This window comes from Sinocyclocheilus grahami, unplaced genomic scaffold (genome assembly GCF_001515645.1).
Source record: "Sinocyclocheilus grahami isolate Dianchi unplaced genomic scaffold, SAMN03320097.WGS_v1.1 scaffold340.1, whole genome shotgun sequence".
NCBI lineage: Eukaryota > Metazoa > Chordata > Actinopteri > Cypriniformes > Cyprinidae > Sinocyclocheilus > Sinocyclocheilus grahami.
The window spans coordinates 205238-222903 of record NW_015505519.1 but is presented as its reverse complement, the minus strand read 5'-3'; the positions used below and the strand labels follow the sequence as shown (position 1 = coordinate 222903).

At 34.5% G+C, this 17666-nt stretch overlaps 2 protein-coding genes across 7 annotated transcripts in view; one reads left to right on the top strand and one right to left on the bottom strand.

Annotated features, from left to right (window-relative positions):
* The first annotated feature begins 1471 nt into the window (after positions 1-1471).
* On the top strand, positions 1472-10476 carry LOC107603058 (uncharacterized). Its single transcript, XM_016295757.1, has 7 exons — positions 1472-1741; positions 3197-3260; positions 3441-3697; positions 5270-5362; positions 6141-6322; positions 8855-9031; positions 10102-10476. The coding sequence occupies exons 1-6, from the start codon at positions 1472-1474 to the stop codon at positions 9024-9026; spliced, it is 1038 nt and encodes a 345-aa protein (XP_016151243.1). The 3' UTR covers positions 9027-9031; positions 10102-10476.
* A 1210-nt stretch (positions 10477-11686) lies between these two features.
* The window catches only part of LOC107603087 (centrosomal protein of 85 kDa-like), an 89593-nt gene continuing 83613 nt past the window's right edge, over positions 11687-17666 (bottom strand). For 4 of the 6 annotated variants that reach the window (XM_016295788.1, XM_016295787.1, XM_016295790.1 and 1 more), the window contains exons 10-13: positions 16787-16837; positions 16531-16638; positions 14415-14574; positions 11687-13474 (exon numbers count right to left, since the gene is read on the bottom strand). In XM_016295788.1, the coding sequence (XP_016151274.1) occupies positions 13311-13474; positions 14415-14574; positions 16531-16638; positions 16787-16837 (483 nt within the window). In that variant the 3' untranslated portion in view covers positions 11687-13310. Of the gene's footprint in view, positions 13475-14414; positions 14575-16530; positions 16639-16748; positions 16838-17666 lie in introns of those variants that run through there. The other 2 variants (XM_016295789.1, XM_016295792.1) reach the window with 2 other exon arrangements.

Genomic DNA, 17666 nt, shown 5'->3' with positions numbered 1-17666 from the left:
TTTGTATTAAATATAAAAGTCTGTGTAATAGCAATCAGTCAGAAATACAAAAAGGGTAAAAAAGAGAGAATGATTTTACACCCTTTAACTGTAATACCATATTCAGTTTTTTATATTTGTCATATTTTGTTTGAATTCTGCCAGGAAAAAGGGTACATGCATTTGTATTAAATATAAAAGTCTGTGTAATAGCAATTGATTGTAAACTTGTAAACTATTTTACTGCACTTGTCTTGGTTTTATAAGCAGTTCGGTCTTAATTATCATCTTATTTGGATAAAATCCAGTACAATACATGTAAAGTATTCTGAACTGATATCTGAGTTTTGTTTTGTTTAAAAATTTTTTTGCATTCTTAAATTGTCATTTAAATATTGGAAATTCTTAATGTGTCTGACTTGCTTAAAATAAAGTATATTTGTCTTAAACTCAAAAAACGTGAATGGTTAAGACTGGGAAAATGTATTTGACCCCGCAAAACATTACATCAAAGTCAAACTTTTACATATCAGACTACGTAATGGTGTAAACTACAATTTAAGGGGATAGTTTACCCAAACATGAAAATTCTGTCATCATCCTCACTCTCATGTTGTTCCAAACCTATATGAACACACACAAAAATGTTGAAATTGTTGGTGTCCAGTCATTTGACAGTAGCCATTGACGGTTACACTTTACTTGAAGGGGTGTGCATAAGACTGACATGACACCTACATAGTCATGACATGACACATGTCATGAATATGAAGGTTTTTTATGCATGTTTATGACAACTGTCATTCGCTCAGTTATGTAATTTTTAATGCAAAGATGACATTGTTTGAGATGTCTTTGTTATGGGCTATGGTTAGGGGTAAGGGTAGGGGTAGGTCAAATAATGTCATATTTGCATTAAAAATGACATAACTGAGCGAATGACACTTAATGACAGTTGTCATAAACATGCATAAAACCTCCTTCATATTCATGACATGTGTCAGTCTTATGCACACCCCTTCAAGTAAAGTGTTACCCCATTGACTTCCAAAGTATTTTTTTTCTCCAAATACTATGGAATAGCTACTGTTTGTTCACTCACATTCTTTAAAATATCTTCTGATATGTTCAACAGAAGAAGGAAACTCACACATATTTGGAACAAGCTGAGGGTGAGTGAATGATGCTAATAAATGTTTTTGTCATTGCTGTTGGGAAATGAAGTGTTTATCTTATGAATATTTATTACGTAACGTTCCAAGAACGCCTACCCGATTGGCGAATTAAACGCTTGCCGTATGAATGTTAATTAGTTTAAGCAGGTATGTTGCCAAGCAACGTCGGACGTGACCTCATTTATATTCATGAGCTACTACTATTCATGAGCGACTCCTTAGAGATGTACCTCCCTATGACCTCTCTCAGGTGGTTTCTTCCTAACCTTTAACACCTGAGAGGCGGCCGCAAGCAGCGCGGTGACACCGGCACAGGTATGGCAGATCTCGGCGCGACCTGGGAGCGTGAGTTGCTGGAGCAATTCTCCTGCCTGACTGCCGCCACAGACGAGGAGCCCCATCTGAATACAGCTGATATTACTTCGGAAAGCAGCGACAACACAACGGGCTTATTGCATTTAAGTGATGAAGTTCTCCTGGTTATACTCAGGAACTTGGACCCAGTGTCGCTGCTGAGGCTCGGCAGCACGTGCAGCTTATTGTTCCGAGTTTGTTCGTGCAACTCTCTGTGGACCACACACTTCCAGGTATGATTTGCGTGGGAATTAGGTTTTTGATTCATCACAGTGAGTCGAATCTTTTACATTCGTTAATTCATACTTTATGCTCTGTACATACCTAAGCCTGGCGAACAGTGAACAGCGTGTTATAGGTATGGTTGGGAATCAAAAATCAGTTCCAGAATCAGATACTTAGGTCAGGAATCTGATACTTGTTGTAAAATTAAAATTTCAGTTCCACCTATCAATTCCTGTGCGGCGCATCTTTTTTATTTTTTATTTATTCATTTTTTTAGGTGGCGAAAAGTGGCTGTAAAAAAATGTATTTGCCTATGAATCATTCATTCAAGAGATTCATTCAAAAACACTGATTTATCCAGTGATAAAACAAGTGAATCTTGAGTGAGTCATTGAATCATTCCATTCATAAATTCCATGAGCTTTTGTTCAGTTGTGTAATCTTTTTCTTCAGAATTGTGATAGAACTAAAACCTTTATTTGAAAAAAGTCTCAATTTATCCAAAATCAATCACGCAGCTCTGTTTTGCACACAAACAGCTCTTAATCGAGTCCAGTTTATAGCCGGCTGGTTTTTGTTTATGGTATTCCGCAGCAATTAAATGTTTTGCAAAAATAGACACAGAATAAATGTTTGATATCTAACTGATTGACTCAAATGCTATTCATGACACTGAGGAAGTTATAGAGAAAATAAGAAACAATTATAACATATTATACAGTTTAAGAATTTCCTTGGGTTATTTTATTTTAGCTTTGTGAACAAAAATGGCTCAAATGTGATTGAGTGCTCTGACAGATAATCCATGTATAAGACCGTGAACGATGCGAGTCTTGTACGAGTCTCATCGCCATTCTGAGACTCGTACAAGACAAAGCACATCATTCGCGGCGTTCTGTAACTTTTTTATTTTTTTTTATTTTTTACCTATGATAGACGTTACTGAATAACTTTTACGAATGACATTTGCTCTTGCTGTATTCAGTCTTTGAATGCAGCTTAAAGGGGTCATATGATGCTGCTAAAAAGAACATTATTTTGTCGTTTGAATCATCAGTGGCAAATCCTTTAAACGAAAACGTACTAGCTGTCTGTGAGTCAGAACTGCCGGCATTTTAGTCTAACGTTACTAACCCAGGATCAGCTGAGGCGGCAGGGTTGAGAACGGCGCAGCTGGCGGATCCGACGAAGGAGCAGCAAGCACATGTGACGACCCCAGGCTTCGTCCATGGTGAAAGCCGATCCGGCACTAAGTTGATGTATTTCCTCAGCGACCAGCACGGATCAGCTCAGATGTAGTAATCCAATTTTTTGCACTGGTGAATCACTTCAAACTGCTGTGATGGACCCTTGATGGGAAAGTTGGGGTATGACACACGGTTTTTGTAGTGATGTGTCTGAAGAAGGTCTGTGACTCATAGTTCACCCTCACCTGGTATTTCCTGTTTCTTTTAATACTCTAGTATATGAAGGGGCAAGGCCCATGTTCTATAGCTGTTAGCTTTGAACAGGGTGTAGTGCATCCTGGTCAGTGATGATCTAAAGGTCTTTCAAACTTCCACCTGAAATTTTGGAGCTCCTTCTGTAAGGTGTAATTGTACAGATTTATTTATGAATGCATTTTATTGCAGTGCTACGTTTTCTGCGCATTAGCTTTCAGTCTGTAGTATTGTTGGCATTGACAACCATTTTATGCGCCGATTTCAGAACACACAGAGCTGGAGTCTATGTACCATCAGTACGTCCAATGCAGGTTCCAGTGGCTCTTTATGTATTGGTTGTTTCGTCAGCCGGCTCCATACAACAAGCAGCTGCGATCAATTTTCCTGCAGTGGAGGAAGCACAGCAAGAGAAAGGTGGCCACGTGGGGTGAAACACTGTGTGATGTGAGGTACCTGGCCTCCCTGCACCCCATCACCAAAGACTACTGGAGAGGCCGATTGGCCCGGGGAGATGAGAGCCTCTAAGTTATGTGGTAAATAATTTAAAGGTGACGATGATGATTTTTATTAAGATTTATTCAATTGCTATTATTATTATTATATTATTATTAATGTTTTAATTAATTCTTAATATTAATATTAATTTAGTTTTTACGTTTTTTTAATAATAATAATAATAATAACTTTAGTATGTTAACCGATTGCATAGCTTTATATAAATTACATTATTATTATTATTAATGTTTTAATTAATTCTTAATATTAATATTAATTTAGTTTTTACGTTTTTTTAATAATAATAATAATAATAACTTTAGTATGTTAACCGATTGCATAGCTTTATATAAATTGCATTATTAATAATAATAATAATGTAATTTATATAAAGCTATGCAATCGGTTAACATACTAACATACTAAAGTTATTATTAGTGTTTATTATTATTTTAATAGTTGAATATTATTATTATTGTTGTTATTATTATTATTATTATTATTAGTGCAGTTTTATTATTATTATTGTTGTTGTTGTTTTTAAAAGTTATTTATTATTGTTTAGTATTATTTTAAGTGTTTTGAATTTATTATTATTATTATTATTATTATTATTATTAATGTTAATTTAGTATGTCCTATGTAAACAGATTGCACAACTTTATGTAAATTAGTTGCTTTATGTATTATTATTTATTATTATTAGTGTTTTAATTTATTTTTGTTGTTTTGAATTAATAATAATGTTGTTTTTAAAAGTTATTTATTATTGTTTAGTATTATTTTAAGTGTTTTGAATTTATTATTATTATTATTATTATTATTAATGTTAATTTAGTATGTCCTATGTAAACAGATTGCACAACTTTATGTAAATTAGTTGCTTTATGTATTATTATTTATTATTATTAGTGTTTTAATTTATTTTTGTTGTTTTGAATTAATAATAAAAATAAGATGATGATGATGATGATGATGATAATAATAATAATAATAACGAGAGTTTAGAGTTTTATTTAAACTGACTGCATACCGTTAAATAATAAATTAGTTACTTTTTATTTATTTATTTATTGAATAACATTTAAGTGTTTATTTATTATTATTATTATTATTATTATTAGCTTTGTTAAATGTAAACAAAATGCCATTATGTATTTATTATTATTGTTTTTCTTTTATGTAAACAATATGTCATTATTATTATTATTACTATATTTATTTATTTATTATTATTATTATTATTACTACTACTACTACAACAACGCTTAAGAAAAAAATAAAGGAAACTATTAGCCTATTATTTGTAAAACTGCTTTTTTCCCCTGTACCTTTTGTTACTGGCCTTTGCAAAATCTATTATTGGTCAGCCTCTGCTGGAGAACTGGCTTGATCTGCAAACCCTTGAAGAGTCAGGCAAAACCTGCTGTATTTGATGGTGTTTTGTGTTCTCTGTCGGTCTCGTGTAGTAATCTCTATATTTAGGAATTATGCCTGTACCAGTCCTTTAGCAGGAAATCCGTCTGTAGATCAAATGTTACTGCTCCAGTCTCTTGGAGTATCATCTCATGTTCTGACTCTACTTGTTTCGTTCCATCAGGGATTCAGACTGTCGGAAACTACTTCTCCATGTGCAAGTCTCTCGTGGCCTGGATCTTGGGCCGCGACTGGGGCCGACTGAAGCGAAGAAAGGTACGTCTATGGAATACATGCAGGAAACTGAACAATATTTCAGTCTGAATTTTAAAACCATTTTTTTTTCTTTTGACATGAAGTCCTCTCTCCCTGATGTGCATTGTGATGTTTGAATAAATTTGACATGCTGTCTTTCCAGGGACTAAGTCTTCTTCACACATGATTGTTCCTTGTTCTGTTCCAACTGATATCTCTTTTCGCCATCTGAAAAATGCCAAATAAGTTCCTCCGAGGACGTGATCTTAAATATTCCAACAGTGCTCATCTTCTGCATTTCATTAGCCAGGGAAAATGATTTCACAGGTCACGGCGTGAGCAGACGCTCCTATCTAATGGCTGCCTTAATGGATTCTAGACGTATCGGTGCATGTCCCATTCAATTACATCGCACGTCTGAGCATACAAACTCTCCTGCCGTTATACACTGTTTTACAACACATGTGACCATTCAAGGACACACAAAGGACCAGAGAGACATTCAAATATGCATTTTATGTGTTCCAACAAAGGTTAATGTAGTCCGTTTCGTTTCAGGGTTTCATGTATGTGCTTTGCATAACCTATATTCTTGATATCAGCATAGTCTTCAACTAGGGTATTAAGGTATTTTAATGCTAATTGGACCGCGCACTGTGTGCAGTTTTATATTTTTTCTTTTCTTTTTTTGCACTTTTAGTAATCTGCACGTTTGGTCTTGTTCCCCCATGCATGCTGTTTTTCAGGAGCAAGGTCAGGTGGAATATTGTTTGCTGATGGAGCGATGTGTCATTGGCAGGTTTATGAAGACACACTGGAGGGTGTGTATCTTCTGCTGAGACGGGAGATGCAGGAGACGCTCATCGAGCACGAGCGCTTCTGGCAGGTGGCCAAAGTCCAGATGACCTGTGTCTGTACGCTGGAGGAGACGGCTGCAAATTATGTCAACTGGAAAATGATTGAGTCGCTCCCCTACTACAAGTCAGTCCTGCTCGAGTCTGTTTGATTACTCTGTCTGTCTGACTTTCTCTCTTTCTCCCAAGAATACAGAATTAGGCATATAATGTAATAAAAATGACTCGGTGAAATGAAAAAAAAAAATGTAATTGATTAATTTAATTTTATTAAAGATTTTTTTTTTATTTTTTTTTTACACATTTAAAATTAATTTTGTTGGTTTAAATGCATAATGCTAGCTTGATTTAATTGATTAATTTTAATTTATTTGTATTTAGGTACACAAAAATAAATGTTAAATGTTTAATTTAAAATATTTTATAATATAAAAAAAAAGTTAAATTTGAGCTGACATGTATTTAAATACAAAAAAATATTAACCTTAATCTTTTTTTTTTTCTTTTTTTTTGTGTGTGTTTATCTAAAAATCTTAAATACAAGCTGACATGTATTTAAATATAAAAAAATCTGAACCTTCTAATATTGTTGTATTTATCTAAAATAAAGTCTTGCATTAAGATGGCATTAATGTAAAATGTTGGCTTCGTTGAAGATGTTTGTTCATTTGTATTTTTTTTGGATTAGTAAAAAAAAATCTAAACCAGTATTTAATTTAAAATATTTTCTTTAAATACATAGAACTAAGCTAACGTTTAATTATTTTAGATAAAATTACAAATAAAATACAAGATTTTCATCTTATTTCCTTTAAATGAAATTTAAAAAAATAAGCTAACTTAATTTTTTACCTTTAAAAATGTATTTAATTTTATTTAAATTTGCTTATTTAAATACAAATGTATAAATAAAATTAAATACAATGCTATAAATTAAGCTGACTTTAGATAATAATTTATATTTAAATAAGTTATTTTACCAAAACTAATTTAACTTAAAGCAGCCTAATTTTATGCAGTGCTAATACTGATGGCAATATAGTCTTCAGCACACAGCAACTGCTTTGCAAACCTTATTTTTATAACATGGTGAAAAATCCAAACTGATGCAGCATTAATGAGGCTCTTTCACAATTATCATGTTAGATTAGTGACACTCTTATTCGCTGGTACCCATAGGATCACCATTTTTAGGCTGTAAAATGTTGCTCTATTACTGGAATTGCTGTCGTTTCTATTAAAAACGAGTGGTGAAAGCATTGAGCTTTAGCAGTGGTTGGCTTTCAGACTGGGCTTTGAAGCCTGGAGAGTGCGCTGGCAGCTTCAAACAAATAGCCTGCAGTAACTTCCGGCCTGAGATCCGCAGTCAGTCGATGACATCTCTGAAGTGTGTGGTGACTGATCTCAAAGAGCATGCTCTAAAGTCAGCCTGATCCCACAGCATCAGAGAACAGTAGTGTCACAAGTTAAGTGGGATGTTCCTTGAGGCCGATCGTCTTCCATAAGCAGATGTGTGAGTGATTGAAGTGATATAGACCTGAATATTATAGCGCTTTTTACCCATACTGGACAAACATTTTCATGCTATGGCACTTTAAAATATATATATATATATTTTTTTGTATTTTGTTTTATTTGTATTTTTAAAAAAAATCATATTTTCATGCTGTGGCCTTTATAAGAAAAAAAAGAAAACCGAAAATATTTAAGGGCCACAGCATGAAAAGTGAAAATGCACTAATAAAATGAAATGTATTTTTGTTTGTTTGCATTTTATTTCGTGCTATGCCACTTACATTAAAATGAATGTTAAATTGCCATAGCATGGATAATACATTTTTCCCCCTTTTTTTTTAATGTTTGCACTTCATCTTGCAAATATTTTTATTAATGTTGTTTGCATTTTTATATTAATGATATAGCACTTTAACGCATGTGTGCCATAGCATGGAGGAGGATGATGATGATAACGATAATAATAATAAATAAAAGCAACTTGTATGTACACTTATTTTTTTAGTTTTATTAATGTTTATTTTATCTTCATGCTTTCGCACAGCAATCATTTTTATTATTCGTTTCAGTTTTATACAAATAATTTATTGTTCGTTTGCATTTTAATTATATGGCACTTTAAAGTGTGTATATATTTATTTATTATTATTTTTTTTATTTTGAGAGTTTTGTGCAAATAACATTTGTTGTAGTTTAGGACTTCCCTACTATCTGATCTGTCTAATTGATCATTAGCATTCAAAGCATCAGTCCTGCTTGGCTGGTTTTAAATTGAGCTAATAATCCACATTTGAGGAGCTATATGTCTGCGCGTGTGTTTGCAGCGCACAAATGGAGTTTTCTTAAGAGTTTTTTCTTCCAGGGTGTTTTGTTTGTACCAGTCATTATACAGGAGCACATCTCCAGAGACTGTAAAGATGAATGCCTTGTTGTTCAGAAGTGCTTGGAAAATTACTTTCCCCGCAAAAGCCATTACATTGTTTTTGGTTTTTAATTCTCATTGTGGCTTATTAAATAAAGGTTGTCTTATTTCCCAAGCTAATGAAAAAACCCCCCAAATAATTAGACTTGCCTTGCCTTGTGTAGCTGCTTTCATAATGGTTTTCCAGCTCATGCATATAATGTTTTTTTTCTTCTTTTTGAGGCTGTATCTGGTGTCTGGTAATTCAGTGTACCTGGATCACGTTCAAGGTTTCTTGCGCAGAAAGAGGCTGATCTGGGATTGGATTTATCTGGAGGAGAACGGCTGGGCGAGACAGTTGCTGCCTGAATCGCTCTACACACTGCTGGAGTTAGGCTGCTTTAAGTTAAATTAGTTTTGGTAAAATAACTTATTTAAATATAAATTATTATCTAAAGTCAGCTTAATTTATAGCATTGTATTTAATTTTATTTATACATTTGTATTTAAATAAGCAAATTTAAATAAAATTAAATAAATTTTTAAAGGTAAAAAATTAAGTTAGCTTATTTTTTAAAATTTCATTTAAAGGAAATAAGATGAAAATCTTGTATTTTATTTGTAATTTTATCTAAAATAATTAAACATTAGCTTAGTTCTATGTATTTAAAGAAAATATTTTAAATTAAATACTGGTTTAGATTTTTTTTTTACTAATCCAAAAAAAATACAAATGAACAAACATCTTCAATAAAATGTTTTTATATGCATTTTATATTAGGGTTGCAAAGGGGTGGACATTTTCGGGAAACTTTCCAAAAATCCCTAGAATATTCCAAAGAAATCCTGGAAAGTTTCCAAAATTTCTGGAATGTTTCCGAAATGTACTGGAAATTTTCCACCTTTTTGCAACCCTTATTTTTATTTAAAAACAAAACGGACTAAATATTGACATTCCATACCATGGAAATCCAAACATTTTTAAGAATTAAAAATAATATTAAAGTACCATGGAATGAAACAAACACAAATAATTAAAATTCAAACATGTATAACATAACACTATGTATATAATAATAATGTATGCTTGCATTTTGTTTCCATGCTGTGGCATTTTAGGATTAAGGTGCGGTAGTATGAAAATAAAAATGCAAACATTAATAAAGTAAAATATTTATTTATATTATAATTGTTTTTACTAAAGCAACTTCAATATTCAAAAATCAAACCTGTCTTTTTATTGTAATGTGTAAGAAATATTGAGAAGAAATGTATATAAAATTCTTAATTTACATTTGAAAAATTCTTTGTCTATTTTGTAGTTGTTTAAATGTTTAAAATATGAATTAGATAAAAACATGAAATTGTGTTGTGTATATCGGTCACCTTCCTGTATATATTGTATCTGAATTGGCCATTTAAAAGAATGAATAAGTGAAGGTTTGTTTCCTGATGGCCATCAAACATTCATGTGTGTTTTGTTTGAACAGAGTTTGCACGGGGACTGTGTGACGGCGCAGCTGAGTCGACTCATGTGGCTGTACCTGAACTCTGGCCAGGAGCTCTTTCTGCAGGCGCTGAAGGGAATGGTGCTGCAGTGCGCTCAGGCCCGTCTCAGCCATCTCAACATGCTTCAGGCCTGACCTCATACACTCACACAAACCTTTTAAGTGTTTTAACTGCCTTTTTATAACATGCCTATGATTGATTTTTTTTAAAACCATTTTTAGACTTATTTTTTTGCAACCTTTACTTTTTAAGTTGTCAGTCCTCCGGTTTTAGTGCACAAAATCATTCATTCTCAATTTATGTCTGAGTAAATGCAGTGCACATACAAAGATAATCGTTTTAGCATGCCAAATGATCTCGTCTCCTTTTGAGATGCTTTTATTGACCATTTTTAGACTTATTTTTTTGCAACCTTTACTTTTTAAGTTGTCAGTCCTCCGGTTTTAGTGCACAAAATCATTTTCTCAATTTATGTCTGAGTAAATGCAGTGCACATACAAAGATAATCGTTTTAGCATGCCAAATGATCTCGTCTCCTTTTGAGATGCTTTTATTGTAACTATCATGTGACTTTTTACTTGGGTTGATCTTACCACGGTAGACTGCAGGGTTGCTGATTTATTAAAGCACCTCTATGCTCCACTTAAGTCTTACTGTTTTTCCTTAAGTTTTGGAAACCCAGTGCATTTAAAAAAAAAAAGTTAGTTTCCGGAGAGAATGCATTTTATATAGTTGAATATAGTTTTGAAAAATGTGTAAATTAATTTGACATAGCAAGGCTTTTTAAGTGAACTGCAACAACTTGATGCCTGAAATGGTTTTTTAAATTTATTTAAAAGCTTTCATTTGAATTTCGGTCTTTTAAAAAAAAAAAAAAAAAAAAAAAAAAAAAACTTTACTTTTTAAGTTGTCAGTCCTCCGGTTTTAGTGCACAAAATCATTTTCTCAATTTATGTCTGAGTAAATGCAGTGCACATACAAAGATAATCGTTTTAGCATGCCAAATGATCTCGTCTCCTTTTGAGATGCTTTTATTGTAACTATCATGTGACTTTTTACTTGGGTTGATCTTACCACGGTAGACTGCAGGGTTGCTGATTTATTAAAGCACCTCTATGCTCCACTTAAGTCTTACTGTTTTTCCTTAAGTTTTGGAAACCCAGTGCATTTAAAAAAAAAAAGTTAGTTTCCGGAGAGAATGCATTTTATATAGTTGAATATAGTTTTGAAAAATGTGTAAATTAATTTGACATAGCAAGGCTTTTTAAGTGAACTGCAACAACTTGATGCCTGAAATGGTTTTTTTATTTATTTAAAAGCTTTCATTTGAATTTCGGTCTTTTTAAAAAAAAAAGAAAAAAAAAAAAAGTTTATTGGTCAAAGCACCTGAAGTAGACTTTGACCATTTGATTTAGAAATGTAAATGAAATGCACACACACTATACAGTTTACACCAAGGTTTGAATGTGCATCAATTTAATTTAAATTTCAAAAATTTGTAAAAATTTAATCTACACAATTTTTAAAATCACTGTTATTGTTAGCAAAAACATTTAAACAAACCGATGTAGAAAAATACTTTATTTGACATTTGTACAAATGAAAAGCAGTTTACAAAATGGAAAAATAGTTAATACTTTTAACAATTTTTTTTTTTACATAAATAGACCTTTTGGCATTTGTAAAATCTAGCTGGAAAATTAAAAGCTTAAGATTTCAAAGACTGATTAGAAACTCAAACATACTGTTAAGCCAACCAGTGGCTTTCAGTGCGCAGTGAGTGGGTCATGTCAACCAGTGCACGTTGCTTTTGTATTTATATATATATATATACATACACACAATTCAGCAAGCGGTCACGCTGTCCTCTAATGCACAATGAAGAGCACCACATCCATTCTCCATCTGGTTATGAGCAGCTCTCTGCCTGAGAATAAATAAGCATTGCATGTGAATATGGCTTTGCTCGCATGCGCATTTATGAAATAAACTTCTTGTCTCTGCCAGTTATGATAAATACCCTTCGATGTCATACTGTGGTTCTGCTGCATAGATTCGTAAAGGCACAGAATAATATTACATACCTGCAGAAACGCATAATAAATGCTGGTTAATGTGAGGTTGCATAGCGCAGCGTGCATCTAATTAGTTACCTTTATCTATTCCCTCCTCTTTTTTTATTTAAAGTAATTCTAAACCTATGCACAAGATATTATGAGCACCTAAAAACATGCTTAATATACTTTAAATACAATGAGAATACAGTCACGATACATAAGCCGTATATAGACGCTTGTACTGTAAATATCTTAAACATTCGTCACCTTGGTGCAAAGCTTGACATGACCGCATCGCTGGACTTTATAAAACAATTCTGCTTGGGGTCAAAATGAACTTAATGACACTTAAATCCCTTCTGAGAGCATTCAGGAGAATTCAAAGAAACTCTTGAAATACCTGAGTGAACAAGTTTTGCATTGATTTCGTCCATATTTCGAAGAAATACCTGTTATCTGGAGTATATAAAATGTCATACGCATGTCACAGGAAGTGCAGAACATTCCGTTTCCTGTCTGACTTTGGAACTCAACACCGAACTGTGCCACCGAGTTAAAAAAGCAGCTCATATTTTATTCCAATTAAAAATAGTCCATCAGCATCTTGAATAGATTCACCTGGATTCCTCTGCTGTCATTTATTTTGAAATGGAACATTGCTCGTTTTTATGGAAGCTCAAACATACTAAACCACACAAAATGCAGGATGTTGGTGATGAAGGACTTTTCAAATGCTGCTGTTCCTGACCGGTTTTTCGATGGTCCTGAACGTCGACCTGCGACCTGTAGCGGATGGACCAGCTGCTTTTGGGTAAAATAATTCCCTGACGTTCATGAAGTTTGGAGGTACACAAACAGGAACACAAGGCACTTTAGGACACCAGTTGCTCTGTTTCTCTCAAAGACGACTGACAGGAACAGCGTGAGGATCCCGACCTCAAGCAGTCTCAACAAATACAATAAAATATTCAAACTCCTTGAAAATTCAACGTCCACAAGAAAAAACTAAACAAGAAACTTGTTGTAAAGACGTCCTTGTAAACTGGCTTCACAGCTTGGTCCAACCAACAGGTTGACTTTATTTTCCCTTTGAGCTCTGGGAACGCCGTCTGTCCTGACAAGGTGGAAATGCCTCATTGCGTCACGCAGTTTTCGCCCATGTCCTGTGCGTAACGATCTGAGATGAGCGTCCGCAGCTCGTCAATGTCTTTCCTCAGCTGGCACACCTCCACCAGCTTGGCCTGCAAGCCGTCCTCCATCAGCGGCTTCTCGATGTCCTCCGCCGAGCAGCTCATAGCTGGAAAAAAGTGTCACACATGGGAATTTTCATTCTATTGGCTGGTTTATGACTTTTTATATGGGTACTTTATCTGGTGCTGCATTTATTCTTAATTATGAAAATGTTAATGCCTTTTAAATGACATTGCTTTTCACTTTATATTAGCAAAGCTAAACGGATGAAATTAAATTTGTGTTTTCAGTTAACATGCTAACAGTTAAGAAAATTATTTTAAATACATAATACACTGCTATTCAAAAGTTTGAGGTTAGTAAGATTTATATATATATATTTTTTAAACAATCTCTTGTGCTCACCAAGGCTGCATTCAATCGTAAATATAATAACATTTTAATATATTTTAAAATGTAATTTATTCCACTGATGACAAAGTTGAATATTCAGCATCATTACTCCAGTCTTCAGTGTCACATGTTTCTTCAGAAATCATTCTAATATGCTGATTTGCTGTTTAAAATCTTATCAATGATTATTTCTGTGAAATAATTTTTCTCCACGATTTTTTGATGAATAGAAGCTTTAAAAGAACTTATTGACCCCAAACTTAAAAAAACCCACCATTAATGTTAAAACACCGTTAAATATAATCTTTACCAAATCTCAAAACAAATATCCATTTTTCATTCTGTACATTACAATATTGTGATGCATAATTTGACTTGCAGCATTTAAAACAATTGATTTTAGTGTTCTACTTTTAATTAAAAATATTTAAATATGAAGTGAGAACTAAAATATGAAATTTAAATAATAATAAATTAATAATACTAAAGGTAAAGTGCAATATAAATTGAGTTACTAGGGATGAACAGAATTTAGTATCTAATTTACTTTGAAATAATATCTCACTAAGTTTATTCTGGATTATTAAAGGCTACTGTAAAAAGATAATATGCTGCTAAGGCTAGAGTTTTCTATCTTATGGATGAGTATTTACATTTGATGCCAAGCAGCAGGGCCAGGTTGGGCTCTTTGCCTTGAGCTCTCTGTGTGAGGACACTGCACAGGCCCTTCAGATCCAGCAGACACAGGGACATCTCCTTCAACAGGGGCCCGGGGGTCACATTCAGAGTCTCCTCGTCTGGCCGTCTTTGGTTCTGTGGAGATAAAAATACAGAAAGAAAAACACGCAGCAGGGTGAATCAGGACAGAGCCTTTCAAGGGAACATTCAGAGTTTAATTTTAAATTATGGAAGTACAATGAAGCCCTGACTTGTCACATTTGCCACTGGAGACTTGAGAGAATGGTTATTTTCACCTTCAAATGCTATTACGGACACAAAGAATGTGTCGGAAGTGTGATTTCAGCATTTTACGCTGCAGTGTAGGAGGAACTTTCAGAGTTTGGACTGCAGCGTCGTTGATACAGATTACCAGCGTAACTCATTCCCACTTATCAGAGCATATTCAAACAAGTGCTACAAGAACAAATTCACAAGCAGCTGTTTGTGAAAGCTGTCCAACACATTAAACAGTGAGAGGTGGAATTACTAGCACTTACACAGCAGGACTACAGCAAGAGCGGAGGAGAACGTGTGCCCTGATCTATTGGGGACGGTGGGATCAAATCTGCACGTCAGCGGAGAACGCTTGCTAATTCATTCACATCTAGCCAGAAGAGGACTGTTCTCTGTGGCGAACATTATAGAAGATGCAGATATTCATTTACATACACATGAGGTCATTATGAAATAATACTGAACAGCATCAAGCAGCTTTGCAAGTCATTTCACACAGCTAGAATGTAGTTGCTCGACATTTAGTAAATGTTTTTAAAACTAATTGTATTGCTAGAGCTTGTACAATTTCCAGAAAATTGATAAGGAGAAAGTGAGCACACAGTAAAGGCCTATTAATTAGAGAGTTGCAACAAAATTAAGTGCAAAAAACAAAATGCATTATATTTATTATGTATATATAAATACTAGGGATGTACCGATACCACTTTTTCCAGTACTCGCCCGATACGATACTTTTATTTTTGGTACTTGCCGATACAGAGTACCGATACAAATATTTTTATTGCATTTGTAAAATTTTTTAAATATTGGGTACAGAAACCAAGAGTATGTTTAATGTTAGTTGGTTAACTTCATTTATCAAATAGATAGTCAAACCAAAATGTATTCAGACACCTTCAACATTTCTCACATTATCACAGTTTATTCGCTATACAGGTGCATCTCAAAAAGCAATAAGCCCCGTGAATTACAGTGAATTTATAACCGCTAAGGGGGTTGTAGGCACTCCGCTTCGAGTTGAAATGTAACAAATATGATGTAAAACTACTCTTATGTAACAGTTGCTTGGAAACGAAACCCTCCTCTTTTGAGGCGGCAGGATCTGTGGTTTAAAAGCGGTTGTGAACGGCATCATGAGGGAACCAAAGTGTTGTCCACCGCAGTCATCCTTTACATGGGATCTTTTATACTTGGTAATCAAACCTTACAATACTCTGTGGAGTTGAAATGTAACAAATATGCTGTAAAACTACTCTTATGTAACAGTTGCTTGGAAATGAAACCCTCCTCTTTTGAGGCGGCAGGATCTGTGGTTTAAAAGCGGTTGTGAACGGCATCATGAGGGAACCAAACTGTTGTCCACCGCAGTCATCCTTTACATGGGATCTTTTATACTTGGTAATCAAACCTTACAATACTCTGTGGGTCTCGCATGAGAAAGCCAGGAAGAGCACGCTTGCTAATAATCTGGTGTCCCTGTGGCAGCGGTATGATGTACGGCCTCAGTGCTCTGTGAGAGTCTGTGGATCAGTGCGGCTGTGTCACGCATGACTGCGGCTCTGCTCTCGCTCACCTTGAGACGGCGCGCTGAAAAATGACGTCCTGAATTCTAATAACGCACTGAGGGCCGGTTGGGTTATTCATGACTCGACTGCCACGAAAAGGCAGGGCGAGGAAATTAATGGGACAAAAATGAGCCTTCAATCAAGCTTCTAACTTCCGCTTGCAGGCTCATCTGTATCATTTAGGATGAAAAAGTCTTAGCGGGACTTTAAGAGTCCCTTTGCGGGTGGTTTAGAGAGAGAGACGTACCTGTTGAAGAGTTTTGGAGAGGGTTTCCAGTTCCTCCTCGCGTTCCAAGAGCTGTTTGCGGAGCTCCTGCGTGATGCCCCTCTCCCTCTGCAGCTTCTTTTCCAGGGCCTGCAAGAAGGATGACAGACAGCAGTTAGAGCGTCTCAAGCAACCCTGCTCTGATAACACAATTCAACATAAGCCTTATCATCCATCCAAGAATAAGAGCCAATCCAAACCAAGCTTGCACAACCAAAGGTAGAGAATGACATCTAACCGACATCTCCAGAGAGAGTTTGTCAATCTGCTGCTTCTGATCGTCGATCAGCTGAAACAAAAGGAATCGCAGAGTGAATCATTTCACACGGCTTTGGGTTGAATCTGTTTAAGTTTGTGTCTTTTGTCTTAAAACATTCAACCTAGACAGCATTTTTGGATGTATACTCTATTGGCCAAAAGTCTGGAAACAATTCCAAAATGTTTTTATTTAAAGGCTTCTGCTTAAAATTAGTCTTGTAGTCAAACATAAATTGTACATATATGTAAGTATGCATCCTATATATATATGTGTGTGTGTGTGTGTACAAAATTAAAAATTTAATGATATAATTTGAATGCCCAAAGAAGGAAAAGCAGCCCGTAGATAAAATTAAAGGGGTCATATGATGCTGCTAAAAAGAACATTATTTTGTGTATTTGGTGTAATGAAATGTGTTTATGCGATTTAAAGTAAAAAAAAAAACCAAATTATTTTCCACATACTGTACATTATTGTTTCTCCTCTATGCCCCGCCTTTTTGAAACGCGTCGATTTTTACAAAGCTCATCGGTCTGAAAAGCGAGGTGTGCTGTGATTGGCCAGCTATCCAATGCGTTGTGATTGGCCGAATACCTCAAGCGTGTGACGGAAATGTTACACCCCTCACATACTGTTGATGCCATGTTTCTGGCCGGAGCGATGAGACAAAAACATTAAAACCCATTACAAATGAGGCATTTGTTGCATCCAGTGGGGACATAATTACTGAATATAATGACTTATACTGTCTTTTTACGCATTGCATTGCATTGCATTGCATCGCACGCGTAAACATAAAACCCTGTCTGCATTTGTGATCAGAGAAATAACAAACAACAAGTGCTACTCTACACTGCCC

Coding starts and splice junctions, on each gene's coding strand:
- LOC107603058 (XM_016295757.1), top strand. CDS start 1,472: ATGGCAGATCTCGGCGCGACCTGGGAGCGTGAGTTGCTGGAGCAATTC. Junction 1,742..3,196: donor TGTGGACCACACACTTCCAG/GTATGATTTGCG, acceptor TTAATACTCTAG/TATATGAAGGGGCAAGGCCC. Junction 3,261..3,440: donor ACAGGGTGTAGTGCATCCTG/GTCAGTGATGAT, acceptor CGCCGATTTCAG/AACACACAGAGCTGGAGTCT.